This window comes from Labrus bergylta, chromosome 1, assembly GCF_963930695.1.
Source record: "Labrus bergylta chromosome 1, fLabBer1.1, whole genome shotgun sequence".
Classification (NCBI taxonomy): domain Eukaryota; kingdom Metazoa; phylum Chordata; class Actinopteri; order Labriformes; family Labridae; genus Labrus; species Labrus bergylta.
Window position 1 is genome coordinate 7,095,980 of NC_089195.1, and position 15,317 is coordinate 7,111,296.

General features: G+C 38.3%; 1 protein-coding gene across 1 annotated transcript in view; it reads right to left on the reverse strand.

The window, feature by feature from the left end:
• Window positions 1-15,317, reverse strand: part of lcor (ligand dependent nuclear receptor corepressor) — an 84,305-nt gene that overhangs the window by 18,579 nt on the left and 50,409 nt on the right. The window contains exons 5-6 of the mRNA XM_065952530.1: window positions 9,556-10,020; window positions 4,857-4,941 (exon numbers count right to left, since the gene is read on the reverse strand). Coding sequence (XP_065808602.1) covers window positions 4,857-4,941; window positions 9,556-10,020 — 550 coding nt within the window. The remainder of the gene's footprint in view (window positions 1-4,856; window positions 4,942-9,555; window positions 10,021-15,317) is intronic.

The window sequence follows — 15,317 nt, forward strand, 5'->3', positions numbered from 1 at the left end:
ATTTGCCGCATGCCACAGGATGCATTGGAGCTCAAGAATTGATCGATTGGATTGGACTAGTAAGTGTGAAGGCAAGGTGGGAGGCGTTGGCAGGACTTTCTTGCAAACGGCATTGGAGAGGATCGAAGTGTGTGCCCCCAAAATGTATGGAGACATTAAGTGCATCGCTCTTTCAAGACCTGTGGAGCTTAGCTTCGCTGCTCCCACAAAGTCGATTTTACTCAAGTCAACGCCAGCAGGCTTTTCTGACCTTGCTGCAACTAGTGATAAGCATTCTGCTGGAGTGATAGAAATCCATGCAACTGAATATGAAAATAGAGAATATTCAAATATAATACTCATACAGTATTTTTTCCAATCTTTATCTTATAGGATATATTAAGTTTAAAAGCATTACTTCCTGATTTCACTTTTTGTAAAGCTTTCCCACAAAACCCTGTGCTTGCAATCAAAAGGTCCCTGCTTGTTCTTGGATTTGCTCGGCCTAAGCTGTTCTTGACACTCTTGTACTCAGATTTCTCCTCAACATAACAACCTTTAAATCCCCCCCAATAAATAGAATGCCAAATATCACGTTGACTAATATAATACCTGCTTGTTGTGGGGACATTCCTTTTACTTTTAACAGAGATTTGATTGTGAAAGGACAAAACAAGGAGCAAAAAAGATTCCACATACACACATACCATATACCATAAAACCATTAGGCTGCTTTTAGGGTCTATTTCTTCCACTGTTACTTATTTATTTGTTCATCAAAACAAGGTATTTTTTACACCTAAAAATCTTATCTCAAAACTCTCCAAAAGGCTTAATACAATACACTTGATTGAAGCCACCCTTATGTTAAAATCAGCACCAGTAAGTTCATTTCTGTTGCACTACACTGTACACTACACCTTTTTGGACATGGTACTGTTGTGGACATCAGTGTCATGTCAATCATGTCGGTCCTAATTGGTGGGAGTAGCGGCCCATCCTGCCGTCTCTCCCCACCTCTTCCCGTCACCATTGTGTATGCTAGTGGGGAAAAAGTACATCCTTTTCTCTTTCTTTAGCCTTAATGGCACTAAGGCACTAAATCATACTAGTGTGTTCTTTACACCCTGCTTTCTGCACTGTGGTGTCAAACCGTTTCTTTCTAAATAGTTAGCTAGCTTCTATGCTACTATACTAAAGCAATCTGACCTTCTACAATAAAGAGGGAATTTATATGTTGATAAGTTTCAGTCCATTTTGATTTTCTGCTTTAATCCCTGTTACAACAGTTATATTTAAAGTGTATATGTTTTATGAAAGGCTGGGCTGTGAGCTTAAAAAACAAGAATATACTGTATGTGATGGTTCTTGTGTCATTTCAGCATCAAACTACACTCTGAATTGGAGACACATATTGCTTGTTCAATAATGCCTGAGCAGAAGTTGACCCCATGCTCTCAAATTGTCCTTCTGTTTGGTGGTTAAAGGGGCCCTGTGGTGCTGCAAAGCAACAGATTCACTGTTCACTTTCTTTGCTTCATGCATCTTTTATGAAAATGTTTCTGGTGCTTCGGCATGCTCTTGTCCACTAACCATATCTGACTTAAAGTCTCGTGTGAGCTGACAAGCGGTGTGTACTGAGAATTGATTGTTAGTTGTTGGTGCTGTGATGCATTCATGCACTGTGGGAATCTGAGATTTCTGAGTCTCGATACCTTATTTCATCAACAAACAACAAAACTGATATTACACAGGTTTTGTCATTTTTAATTTTTATTTCATCATCTTTCATCTTGTATATATTTTTTGAGGAGCTACAGCAACAACTAGTTGAACAATCCAAGACTTGGTTCACACTGCAAGCCGCTCACTTGTTTTTCTTTTTTTTTTTACTAAGATCTGATATTTTAGTTTGGCTGTTTTCATTACTTTTGAAAATGTGCCCTGTATCAGATCCTGTATGGACTGGTTATGTTCCTGAACAGACACATATGAACAATAACTTTCAAGACTTCACACTCGGCCTGGTGTGAAGAGAGAATATTTCAAAACAGGCAGAACTGGCGATCTACGATCCCCTGCAGATGAACAAAGTGACATCCTTTACAGTTATTGAGGTAACTTCAGGGTTAACTCTGTTCTCTCAGAATCCTACTATCCAGTCGGTTCACTTCTTACCTGAGTAGATCACCATGGTTACTTATGCTTAACATATAACCTGCTCTGCAGCAGGTAATGTTCGGGAGAAGCTATAATGTTAAAAAGAAGAAACCAAACTGTATGAAACTCCGTTGGCTGTCCAATCAGCGCTGCTAATGGAGCGCTGTGAGCTGATTGTTAGAGGGGAGCTGTGTTTCCTCTTATTGTTTTTTCATTTGAAATATATGATGGTGAAATAACTTAATAATGCAGTTTCATCCCACAACATAGAATGAAAAAAGCACTGAAGTTGTTTTTACTTTTTTGTATGTACAAGATATCCAATTAAGCATACCTGCTACTTTCAAGTATGTTTTCATATTCATTTTTATAAGCCACATTCCGCCTTGTGTACCGTCGATATTACATCTTTAACATTCAGAGATGCCATATGCTAAAGAGAGAAGTGGAGAATATTATATTCAGTATGTATTGTGCAATAAGTGATTTATTTTTAGCCTTAATTTGTGCATTCAGAGCCTGTTCTGCATTCACAGTTTTCTCCCAGTTCTTTCTTCATTCATGGCTGCAGTTGTGTTTTTAATTTTGGATTATGTGTTTAACATCTTTTTTTTTTTTTTCATTTTACAGTTTGCTCTGGGTTTGTACGATATGATGATCTGTTGACAGCAGACATGTCCATGATCATGAAAGCCTGGGACTGTTGAATTATCTTGTTTGTCATGAAAGCCCCCCTCTCCCCTCCAGTGCTGCCAGCAAGTGACGTCAAAGTGTCATGCATTCTGACCTCACCGTTCGGACTGAGGTTCATGTTTGAAAAGATTGAACGTGTATCTGATTTGGCTCCACAACTGAAAAGAGCCCAGATCTGATTCAAAAAGATCAGATTTTATGTGACTTGTGATGATCACATAGTCATACGAATATCAGATCTGAATCACATGAGAGCAAAAGAATCTGATCTAGGTCACTTTTGCCAGCAGTGTGAGCGCAGCCTATGGTTCAGTTGTTGGTGTTCCAATTAAGAGCAAAAACAGCATGCACACAGGTAAATAGGAGTTGCACCATCTTGCATCCATAATCAGATGTTCCAGTTCTCACTCACTCACTCTTCACATTGACATTGTGCTTGCTTATGGTGATGACTGCTACATACAGTAAGTAGTTATTTTTAGTTACATAAGAGAATACATAATGGATCATACTCAGGCAATTGTCCCTTTTTTAGGAATGAATGGAGTTGAATACTTGAAAATATTATTTCCCTTACATGGTGTTCTCCAACGGTAATGTTCACATAAGATATGATTGACCTTAAATGAAGAAAGATAGTAGCTATAGTATCTAGCCTGACCAATACATTATTTTGAAAAAATAAAATAAAAGAAAGGCATCTGCACTGGTGTAGTTCCAGTGATTGCTTCACTGGAACTACCCAGTAGGTGTCCATTATCAAGAAATAATGGACCCTGCAGCTATTTAGAAGTAAGAGTTCACTCAGCCCGAGCTCTAAAAGTCAACATGGTCAAGTCACAGCACAACCTGTTGACCTTTAAAGTGTTAACAGCTCTCCACTTAAAGCGGAAAATATTTGATTGACATGGTCCTTCACAGTTCCAAACTTTTGACAAAAGACCCGACATGGAGTGTCACATTCAAGTCCATGGCAAGTTTTGCCTGTGTTCTGAATGCTACAAACTGAAAAGATGGATGAGCTGACGAAGAAGGCAACGCAGCAACAGAGACATCATTTCATGCGCCGCTCATCCTAACAAAGCAGAAGAAGCCATTCACTGCAGCAACATGGTGTAGGGAGACATGATTCAGGGACCAGAGAAGTAAGATTAAAATAGTCAGATATTCCTTATTTACAGTTTAGTGCTAAAACAGAATAGTGGCACAATAATAGGCACAGAGAAGGAAATAAATAAATTTAGGAAATATATATCTTGTTCTTCGCTGAAGCTAACAAGAATTTGATGTTGCTCATCCACTGTGCTAAAAATGATTCCATAACGTATTTTAGATACTTAAAAACAATACATCGGCAACGTTGGGCTTTGCCTACATGCTGTGAGCAAGACATGAAGGGACTGCTTTCTGAGAAATTCTTTTGATTCTGCATGATAAATGTCTGACAAAGTTAAGTGTTATAGTCACAATCTTATCCAAATATTCATTATCTGAACACGATTTTGTTGTAAGCGTGTGATTTTATTGTTCACGAGTGAGATTCTTTGTTTGCTTATATCATCTTTGCAATTTGTGTAATCTGCCAAGAGGACTTTAGGTTGTACGGTACCTTTGTTTTGGTAGCATGGAGCTATCTCAGTCACTTTCATTTATCTACTTTTAGGAGATTTAGTTTAGTTTAGTTTAAATGGTAGAACAAATCCTGTGTTGCACAAGAAAAAGGCATATAAGATTGAAATCTGCCTAAGATGATGGTCATTTGTTTGTGAAATCAATTTTGTTGGCAAAGAAGAAAAACTGGATTGTGGTTTTGCATCGAGAAAACATACTAAACAAGAATCAGACCAAAGCATCATCACCTCAGTCTGATCGTCTACACAACATATTGTTCAACTGATGAGAGATTTCTGGTTGCTGCAGAAACACAATAGCAGTGACTGTTTTAACCTCTCCATTGTTGTTTTGGGCACATGACTGCACTGCTCTGCTAACAGAGGCCAGTTGAACTAGTCCTGGTGTCTTACCCTTTGACCCCAGGCGCAGGGGGGAAGCCGGTTTTGTGGCTGCCTGCGCTTTCGGTCTTCTTGGTGGAGAGGTCCAGGACGCCGTCTGAGAAGAAAGAATCACACACAGAAGAAAAGATTCAACACAACTGATTCCAAATCCTTTGCCAAACACTACTGCTTTGAAGATTTTAAAAAACACATCAAAAGACAGGGTCAATCACAAACTTACATTCTTGTGATAAACTATATATTCCCTGAAGGTTCATCATTCTGCTGGATATTGAACAGTGTAGTACACTGTATATGTAAGAGATACTGATTGTTTTAGGGGGATAAGGGGTAATTCCTTTTATTTGTTTGCAACCTAAAAATGATTTCAGCTGCTGGACTGAGCAAAACAACCCAAAGGGGACACTTAAAAACACATAACCAGTTAACAATCATCACATATGTCAATGAAAACGGAAAGACAAGACAAATGATTACATTAACAATAAAGAAGTCAATTTCAAACCCTTTTGATCCCCTGCAATTTAAGCCTATATTTCATTTTGACAGGGCTAATGCACTGATTTGATTATTAAATCAACGTTGCATTTTTATCATTTCTATGACATCAGTCCTAGATTGAATGTGATTTGCAGCGAAGAATTGCAATCCATCTTTAGCTTTGCAAAAAAAGACTTCTGTTCGAGGAAACTACACCATTTAGCTTCCATGGGGGGGATCACAGATCACAATCTGTTTATCGATGAAATCAATCATCCTCTAATGCTATGTAAACAGCATCTGCAAGTCAATATTTATGTGTGTTTGCATTCAATATGACTTCTTTTTGAGACTTGAGATATCCTGCATGGTTCAGAACAGGTGGACTCTGTTGGACACTTAAGCGGTGAAGTCTGGGGAATATGCTGGCAACATGCTGTGTGTGAAATCTCAGTTTATTTGAGAAGCTGTCAGATCAATTTTAATAACAAATACACACACAGAAACACACGCACACACACACACTAAAGAAATATATTAATATATATCAAAAAAACTTTAACTCTGACTGTAAGTGATTTAATTTGTGTTATAGGTTTAGACTTTTTTTGTCCTGACTCGAGACCTGCATTAAATAATCTTAGGTTCTTATGACAGAGGAAGCCTGGACATAGACATTTTATTAATGATTATTTTCAAAAAATTGGTCAAAGCTTTTCAAAGAGCGTTTTTGAAAACTAGATTTGACATGTATTTATTGCTTTTTTGAAGTCTATAAAAATCAGCTAACACACACAAATACAAAACTGTAAATGATGATGAACGAACTCAATGTCTCTCTGTGGGTTTTGCGGCTGTAATCCCTAGAGTGCAGCTGACCTTCTGACCCCTCTAACCCACACAGTCCAATATGGGCAAAGGATTTGTTAATCTTTAGGAGCTTTTCGTTGTTTAATCGCACCGAAAATAAAACACGAGGTGATATTAAGATGAAAAACAGTCATGGTAAAGACCGGAGCGATTGAATATCGACAATAAAATTCATTTTAATCTTAGCATCCCCGATATAGTCTAGAACGAGAAATGAAGTTGCAATCTGAAATGAAGCGTAACCAAAGTGAACATTAGTCACAAAATGTGCAGGGTTTACATCTAAAACATCATCACAAAAAGTAAAACAAATGATGTCTTTACTGAGCTCATAAAAATGTACTTAAGCAGCTATGTTTTTGTCCTTATTTTGGTTCTAAAAAAGGTTAGAGTCAAAATACTGTTTCTTGTTTTAGTAAATTTGCAGATTTATGCAAATTGGTGATCACATCAAAATGCTAATCACATCATGAAATGCAGCCAGATACCACTCTTTTTTTTCAGGTCAAGTACAAGTACTGAGATTTAGCTATTCAGCGATACTGAGTACCAATATGAGAACTCAATAATGCCATCACAGTTCTTCAAATGACTTTGAAGGTATTTCTTATTTGGACCAGATGTTTCCTAATTTTCTAACTGTAACAAATAAAATAGACACCATGATGTTTTATGACATTTTATTTGGTTACGGAAGGCATCCCCGACTACAGAAGTTGAATTTAAATCTTTTCATATTTATAATAAAGAAACCTTTACGAACACATGGGTGAAGAAATTTCTTGGTGAGTAATGTATTCCCAGATTTTTGGAAAATGCCCTGACCAAATATGTTGTTCTGAAGTAGAAAATGATATTCAAAAGAGTATTGGAGCTGGTGCTGTCACTTGCGCCCTGTATGAACATTGTGACTAGATCACCTTTGTTGTTTTTTGAAGCTATAAAGATACAAATAATTGCTTGATAGTAGCAGCGCAAACAGCCAGTCTTAATTTGTAATTTCAGGTCTGATGCTGGATCAGCGACACCTCCTGGAATACATCAGCGGCGGAGGGTGGATGGTATCTTTTTGGATTAAAAAACAAGCGAGTTATAACTTTCTATATCGTAGAATACACTATTGCTAATCATTATCCTTACTTATTGAAGCTTACTGTACAGCTGTCAACCGTCCTCACTTACTATTGACCTACTATCACCTTGCAAGATAAATCCATGCATCAGGAAACAGATACCCTGGATACAGTGGACAGAGAGCAATACAAAGACCTCCCTGTAGTTGAGTTTGTGTTAACCTGATGAACTTGCCCTGATTCTCTCTCCTGCTAGTTGTTTGCTAACTCGTAAGCAGCTAAATGTTCCACCATGTTGAAAAGCTTATTGCTAACTTTGTCTGACAGCTGTAAAGAGCTGGCCTGGCAGGTTCTTCAGAGCTAATTTTAGGGGCTGTACCCGACTCAGAATTTAGTTGGTAGAATCTGATTTGTCAGTTTAGAATAATGTCTCAGCTATTTGTCTCCCTCTTACAGTTCAGTTCAACCTTAACTCCTACACAAGCCAAAATGGTAAGATCGCTTATTTATTTGCAGAAAAAAGTACCTGCTGCTTTTTTGTATGGGCATATACAGTCAGTATAGCTGAGGCTTAACCACACAGTTAACGTACCCAACGCACCAAAACTGAGAGCCAAAAGAGGATTAAAAATCAGTAGAGCTATAGGGCCCTGTATGCTCATTACTGCACTATTTTACATAACATGTAGTCATTTCATTTATTGTTCATGAAGATATATCGATTAGACTCAGTGTTTTTTTTTTCCCTGAAACTATATGTGCATATCTGATCCAGCTTTGAGGATTATCTGTGAAACATTTTGTCTAAATGGTGATCCCATTCATGAGTGTGTGTGTGTGTGTGTGTGTGTGTGTGTGTGTGTGTGTGTGTGTGTGAGAGAGATAATGTGTGAGGCTGAGGTAGATGTAAATGCCTAAATCTTTTTTGTCAAAATTAAGGAGGCTTACTGTAAGCAGATTCCAAAAAGCTGGTATTAGAGTGTGTGACCGGTCACTCTGCGGTGGAGGTTAAAAAAAGGGGACTTCGGCTTGGTTGATGGAAACACAGACTCCCTGCTGGTTTACATTGATTAAAGGCAGATTGAGCCCTGGGCTACATTTCAGAGATCAGTACGCCGCTGCAAAGGCTCAATCCAAAAGATGATGGCTTTTCAGCGATCTGTTCATGAGACGAATCAGTATGTGATCAATGTGTTTCTGCAAGTGGAAAATGAACCTGTGCAGGCAGTCTGTCCTTTTACAACGTCAAGGTGATGGAAACATTTTTATTACATCATCTTCTATATCTTACTCACTACAAGTTTTTACAATTTTGCGGTTTGAAAAGGTAACTTAATTTTTGGACATACCGTATTTTCCGCACTATAAGGCGCACTTAAAAGCCTTTAATTTTCTCAAAAAACGACAGTGCGCCTTATAATCCGGAGCGCCTTATATATGGATCAATTGGTTAATTGGTTGATCCATACTGGTTGTACACGGCGCTCAGCGACACTGACTCGGATAATGACGAGAGGGAGCCGGGCATGTTGGATGCCGTACTCGCCCAACTGTTCAATTCGGACACTGAAGAAGAAGAATTCGAGGGATTCGTGGACGGGGAATGAACTGAAAAAGTGAGCTTTACGTGTTATACGTAACTGAACAATGTTGAGTTATGCACTAACGTTTGAATTAGCGGTATCAGACTGTGTTTCTTTTACGTGTTTACAACTGAACAAGGCTGGGAGATATTGTGAATATGCACATTAACGTTTGAACAACGTTGAGTTATTGTGAATGCACTACGTATAAAACGTAGTTTTATACGTATTTATATTTATATATTCACAATATCTCCCAGCCTTGTTCAGTTGTAAACACGTTCTATTCTATGCGCCTTATAATCCGGTGCGCCCTATATATGAAAACAGTTCTAAAATAGGCCATTCATTGAAGGTGCGCCTTATAATCCGGTGCGCCTTATAGTGCGGAAAATACGGTATTTGTCTGATTCTTAATCTACTTTGGCAAAGATTTAGATGTTTCTTCTTAAACAATGACACAAAAAAACTCACTGATAAAGACAGTGGTAGAAAAAGAAAGACTTCTCCCAGGGACATTTGTTGTTTTTGACAATGGAGTCTTGTGGCTTTGGAGAAAGTGATGTTTCTGGTTTTAAAAACAATCATTTTATCTTGTATAAATCAAGGTTTTACACTACCTTAAACCCTCTAGATTTGACTGATATAAGTATTTTAGGGTTAGGGTCAGGGCTAAAATAACAACCGGTCTGTTGCTCTCACCCTGCTGGCTGGGCTCCTGGTCGTCCTGGTCGTTCTTTTTGACGGAGAGGTCCAGCGGGCCATCCTGGTCGGCCATGAGAAGCTTGCTGAGGACAGGATTCTGTGCAGAGGCAACAACCGTTCCTCCCGCTCCACCCCCGTTAGTGACTCCTGTACCGTTGCTGCAGGCGGATGCTGAGGCGGCAGCAGCGGCGGAGGTGGGGCTGAGGCCTGGGATGGGGGATGGAGAGGAGGAGGCAGACGATTGAGGGGAACTTGGGGCGAGCAGGGGCCCAGGCGGGGAGCCGGGTGCCTGGGCCAGAGACGCAGCTCTCGGCAGGCTTTGGTCCTTCATGATGCCGTTGGGCAGGGGCGAGTCGTCCTGAGTAGTTTTTGAGGTATATTCGGCAGCGAACTGGCGGATCATTCGCTGCATGATCTCACGAGCCACTAGAGGAATGTGAGGTTCTGAGAAACTTGGGAGGTCTGCAGAGAAACAAGAAAACAGAGGGACATATGTCAGCAGCATGTTCTCTAGGAATTTCTACACTCATCGAAATGTTTGCCAGTTATTTTATCTCATATCATCCTGAATATGTAATCCTGATGCTCTACTGAAATAATCCAAAAATCATCCAGGAGCGTAATCTAATCCCTCTGTTTGACCCTGATGGCATCAACCATGATATCAGTGTTTACAGCAGATCATTGCCTCTGCATACTGCTTCTCTTTTTGATGATTTACCTTTCTCCTTTTTAAGTAAGCAGTGGGTTATTGTAGTTTATTTCAGATTTTTTTTGTAATGATTATTTGTTCTCAGGCATACAGTGTTATAGTGAACTGTAGGATTAGACTATTGGATCATATTATTTTGTTTAATATCATGTCAAATTTGATCAAATCATTTTGTAAAACATCAATTTACATTCCTTGTTTTATTTTTAACCAGCACAATTGATTTTAATTTATATAACTTTATTTAACTGGTAAGAACTTCATTTGTATTAAATGCACCAGTGTATACAGAACACATAACCGACAAACACAAAAATCCAACCAGATAAGTGCTGCTTCAACAATTTACAATGCCAACAGTTAGAGTGAGTATTTCTAAAAATGACAATATGAAAAGGTTCAAGCATCCAGACTCGATAAGGCCTCAATAGGTCTCATAGAGGTTTGTGCAGTAAAATCCATAATAAATGTATTGAAATGACTATTTCAAAGTGCAACAAGTACCAGAACACCACCATGAGCCTGGGAAATAATCACAGATGTTAAACCAAACTTTCCATTATCTCCCGCTGTGATAAAAAAAACTCAAATCAAACACTGGTTACTGATCTCAATGGTTAATTCATCCTGAGCAAAACAGCGACAATGATGACATATTTGTTAATAATGCATTAATCTGGCATTGTCCCAGATAAATCAACTGCACTTATCTCTTCATAACCAGCAGCTATATCATTTAGACTCATTCATGCATGCCTACAAGTCAAACCTTAAATCCTCAAAACAATACATCAGCCCTAAAATCTAATCCTGCAGCTATGCTGAAATAATCCAAAAAACACATGTATATACTGCTCTGTATATACAGCACTTAATCCTGCATAGCATAGTGTGAGTGTACCGCAGGTGCATGCCACTGTTGTTTCCCATTAAGACTTAATGTGACTTTTCATGATTCTTGTTTTTTTAAAGTTGTGTGTTTTTTTTCTACTTATTCCACAAGTGTATCCCTAATCTGTTCATTTATTTACTTTTTTCAAAAATGTGATACTACCCTAAACTACACTTAAGCTCTCACAACTAAAGACACTGTCATTGTTGACTTTTAAGATTTTGTAAAGACTGGGTGTCACTGTTGAAAAGACTCCAGCGAGCTGCCTGTTGATATCATTTCCATTTTGCGCCTGGCTGGGATTTACACAAGAAAAAGGAAATGTGGAGCAGAAACAGCTTTTGATCACATCTGTCTGAACATGTGTCAAACATGTAGCATTAGTGTGAAAAGTGATTCAAAAAATCGTTTGCTTTTATGAGCTTACAGTGAACTTTAGAACAACCCACACTCAAAAAAGACAAGCCTGCACTTAGACAATCTTTTTATGTTCACGTTTGCTTTTTAGCTTACCAATTCTAATAATTTCAATAAGAACGTCAAAAACACAATGAACAAGACAAAACAAATGGTCTTTCAGATGATTTAAAGTACCATTGCGTTGAACCATTGAAATGTCAGACATGAATTAAAAAAAACACTCAAATACAGCTAAAAATAATAATGTTTGATCCTGGAAATGTTTTAAAGAACAGTCATAAACTCCTTTGAATGGATGGATCGAAAAAAGTCCTTCAACACAAAATCTCAGACAATCAAGGGTAATTATCAATAAAAAATAAAAGAGTACATTCACAATGCATACTTAGAAATCTTTTAGGAAGATTAGATCCCTCGTATATAGGATGTATGCAGTCAGTTACAATGACGTTAACAGTACACCATAAACAATAAACCCTATGTACTGAGCAACCCAATGAGTACACTATTCCTGTATTTGATACATACACACTTTATTTTAATGGTGTTATAGCTTTAATAATATGCAGTCTCCATAATCAACCTGTGACTTTGTGTCGACCCCAGGCTGCTATTAGGCCGTGCCGCTGTGTGTGTGTGCAGGTGTTGTTGCCATTTGTTGTTTGTGATAGATTGCTTAATCCTTTGTTAATGTTATTTGACATCTTTGCTCCACCTAAGCATCTCAAATTGTAATCCCTGCCACTGAAATTATGTTGTTGACATAGCAATAAAAGAGATTAAACTGTGCTGAAAATCTGTGTCCTGTCAAAGACCAGTTCATAGATCTACTAGGGTTATTTTTTTCTAGTAGGCAGAAGCATTGTGTGGCCTTTTCCTGCTCCGCCACAACCAAACAAACCTGAAATGTGAAGAAAACATAGGAAGTGGGTTGAGTTTGCTGGAAATGTGTCCAAATGTTGCAGCACCACTTTGAAAGGAGCAGGGTTTTAAAAAAGCCACCTCTTAAATCTGTGAGGTGTTTGGGAGTCCTTTGCTTGCTTGGTATGGCTGTTGTGTATTACACCACAGGCTTGTGCAAAGTGATACAGCAGGTCTTGCTCTGCTACAACAAAGCCTCATATGGGGTCTCCCTTTCCTATCACAGAGCCAACAAAGTGATTTGGCAGCTGCATTTTTTTGAGGAATTCCTTCTTCCATCCTGAGAGAGGAAGTTTGGCTATAGCTCACATTTTGTCGTGAATGTGTTGCTGAGCCACTGTGTGTTGTCTGGGCCTTTTGAATCAATATCATGTTGCGGTAAGAAAGATAGTGGTTATAAACAAACTAGATATATATTTTTTTTAAACGATAACAGCTCTGTCAGATACGCTTGGTTTGAAAAATACAACAGTGAATGCAGCTGTCTTCTTTCCCTCTACAGAATGAACATGACCCGTGGTAAAAACAGGAAGTTCATGATGGATTTGTCTTAACCATACCCAGTGTAGTGCGGCGTGTACAGCAGTTCAGAGATGTTGCATAATAGCATAACCCTGAGCTTAATTTGAATATGTTGATACAATTTGTTTTTTTTAACTGTTCTGACTTTGTTCTGACAGGTGTGTTACTGTATTAAAACCTGTGTTAGTGTGGGTTTGTGTCCCATCATGCCTATGACTGTGTGACCTTTTTTCATTGTATATATTGCATCTCCACAGGCATCTTGAACTGTGCAAGCGAAGCCAGATTGATTGGGGCTGAGCATGGATTGGGCAGACATTTGCTTTCTCCCAGGGTTCGTCTTGTATACAAAACTACGAGGTGGCAGCCTCTGCCTAGTTTCCTCCTGCCCCGGTCCTCGTCAAAGTCTGATGTTTTGGGGGTTTTTTTAAGCTGAAGACAACAAAGGGCCATTAGCCTACAGACTCCTTAGAAGAGACATGTGACATAACCATGCTATCCGGCACCCCTGATATGTGTTTTCATTAAGAAGAAGACAGCACTTGAATTTGTCATTTAAGGCACTAATTGTAATCAGTCAAGTATATACTGTAAGAAAATGTGCTGCCGAAACTTCCAAAAGTGGAACAAAGGGGAAAAGAGAAGTGAAAATAATTCTGTGGATAGAGGTGGGTTTTTTTTTGCTACAGAACATATACTTGAGTAGAGATATTAGGGGAATGTCTTTACCAATATCCAGCTGGCAATGAGTTGTTCCTGCCAGTGATTTTAAGTAAACCAATACATTAGCTTTTATGTTGTTTTGAATTTAATTTTGAACAGGGAATATTTATATTTTTAGAAAAAGAGAGAATTATCCTTTCTTAAATTTCACAATAATCAGAATTCCTGAAATACATTGATGGTAGAAAGTGTTTAGGTGTTTAGTAAAGCCTGTCAGCAGGGTATACATGCACATGTGTGCACCTCAGCCTAATTTCAGCCAGAAAAAAACCCTGCCTCCCTTCCACCATCTCGGAAAAAATACAACACCTGAAATCATGTACTAAGCTCAGCTCGCTTATGTCACTAAATATCAACCTGTCTCAGGACAGAACACGATACACTCACAGTTTTGAGGGAGTTACAGTAACTCAGCAAATATTCTGACTTTAAATGGGTGCTGATTTAAGCCATGCACCAAAGCTGACGGTGCATGTACGTAGATACCTGCACCTGAACTAAAGTAGAGGCAATATTATTGGTCATCTGATATTTCTGAATGTGAAAGCTGGACCCTAATTTCCTTGAGATAATAATAAATAAAATAACTGAGATTAAATTAGTTGTTTCTATCGTAAATGACGATGATGAACAATTACTGTAGTTATTTTCCCAATCTTGGAATCCATTGGCTCTTGTTTGCCAGCTATTATTTCTGAGGCTTCAATTGTAGCCAGGCCATTCCTCAATAACTGTTATTTGATATACAGGCCAGGACTTCCTGTTTTGTGAACTGCTCATTGTTTGCAGTTCCCACTTGGAACTTGAAATGTGAGAATGGTTTTGGAGTTAAAATGGACATGCAAATTTGAATTCTTATCTGCACACATATGCAAATAGTGTTTAGTTGTATTTGTGCCATGATGTGAAAAATGTACTAATACGTCTCACTTAAAGCTTATACAAGTTCTTCTATTTTTAAAGTTCCCCCCACAATCCGCACTAGTTTCTTTTTTAAACCTTAGCTCAATTTTAAGCCAGCAAGTGAAACGACCTTGTACAGAGTTTCCCACATGGCCTCTCAAAGTAATGATGGCACAGGTCGGAAAAATGGGTCTGGCTCTGGCCCAGATTTTAACCAATTTAGGGTCTACCTGGAGGGTATACATGTCTTTGTTCCAATTGAAAAACTCGGAGAAAGTTCCATGTGGTGTCCCTCAGGGATCAATCCCTGGTCCCCTTTCAATTTAAACTGCATGAAAAATGTCAAAATTTTGTTGAAGACACACAAGTTCACACGTCAGGCTAGGGACTTATGTCCTTCATTAGTATGAGTAGCATGATCCTAAGCTTAGTTTTCCCAAACTCAATGCAGGTTAAACTAAAATACTTTGATTACCTTAAAATTGTGGACCAAAATTATGTCTTTTAGTAATTTGGACTGCTTTCAAGTCTAAAAAAATAAATTCTTAAACCATAATAAACAGTGATCATAATAAACAAATACTAATTTAATTCCCTTATATTCACTGGATACCCTTAACCGTATTGTCTGACTTAACTTTTCTAAAATATACCTCCCTAATATAT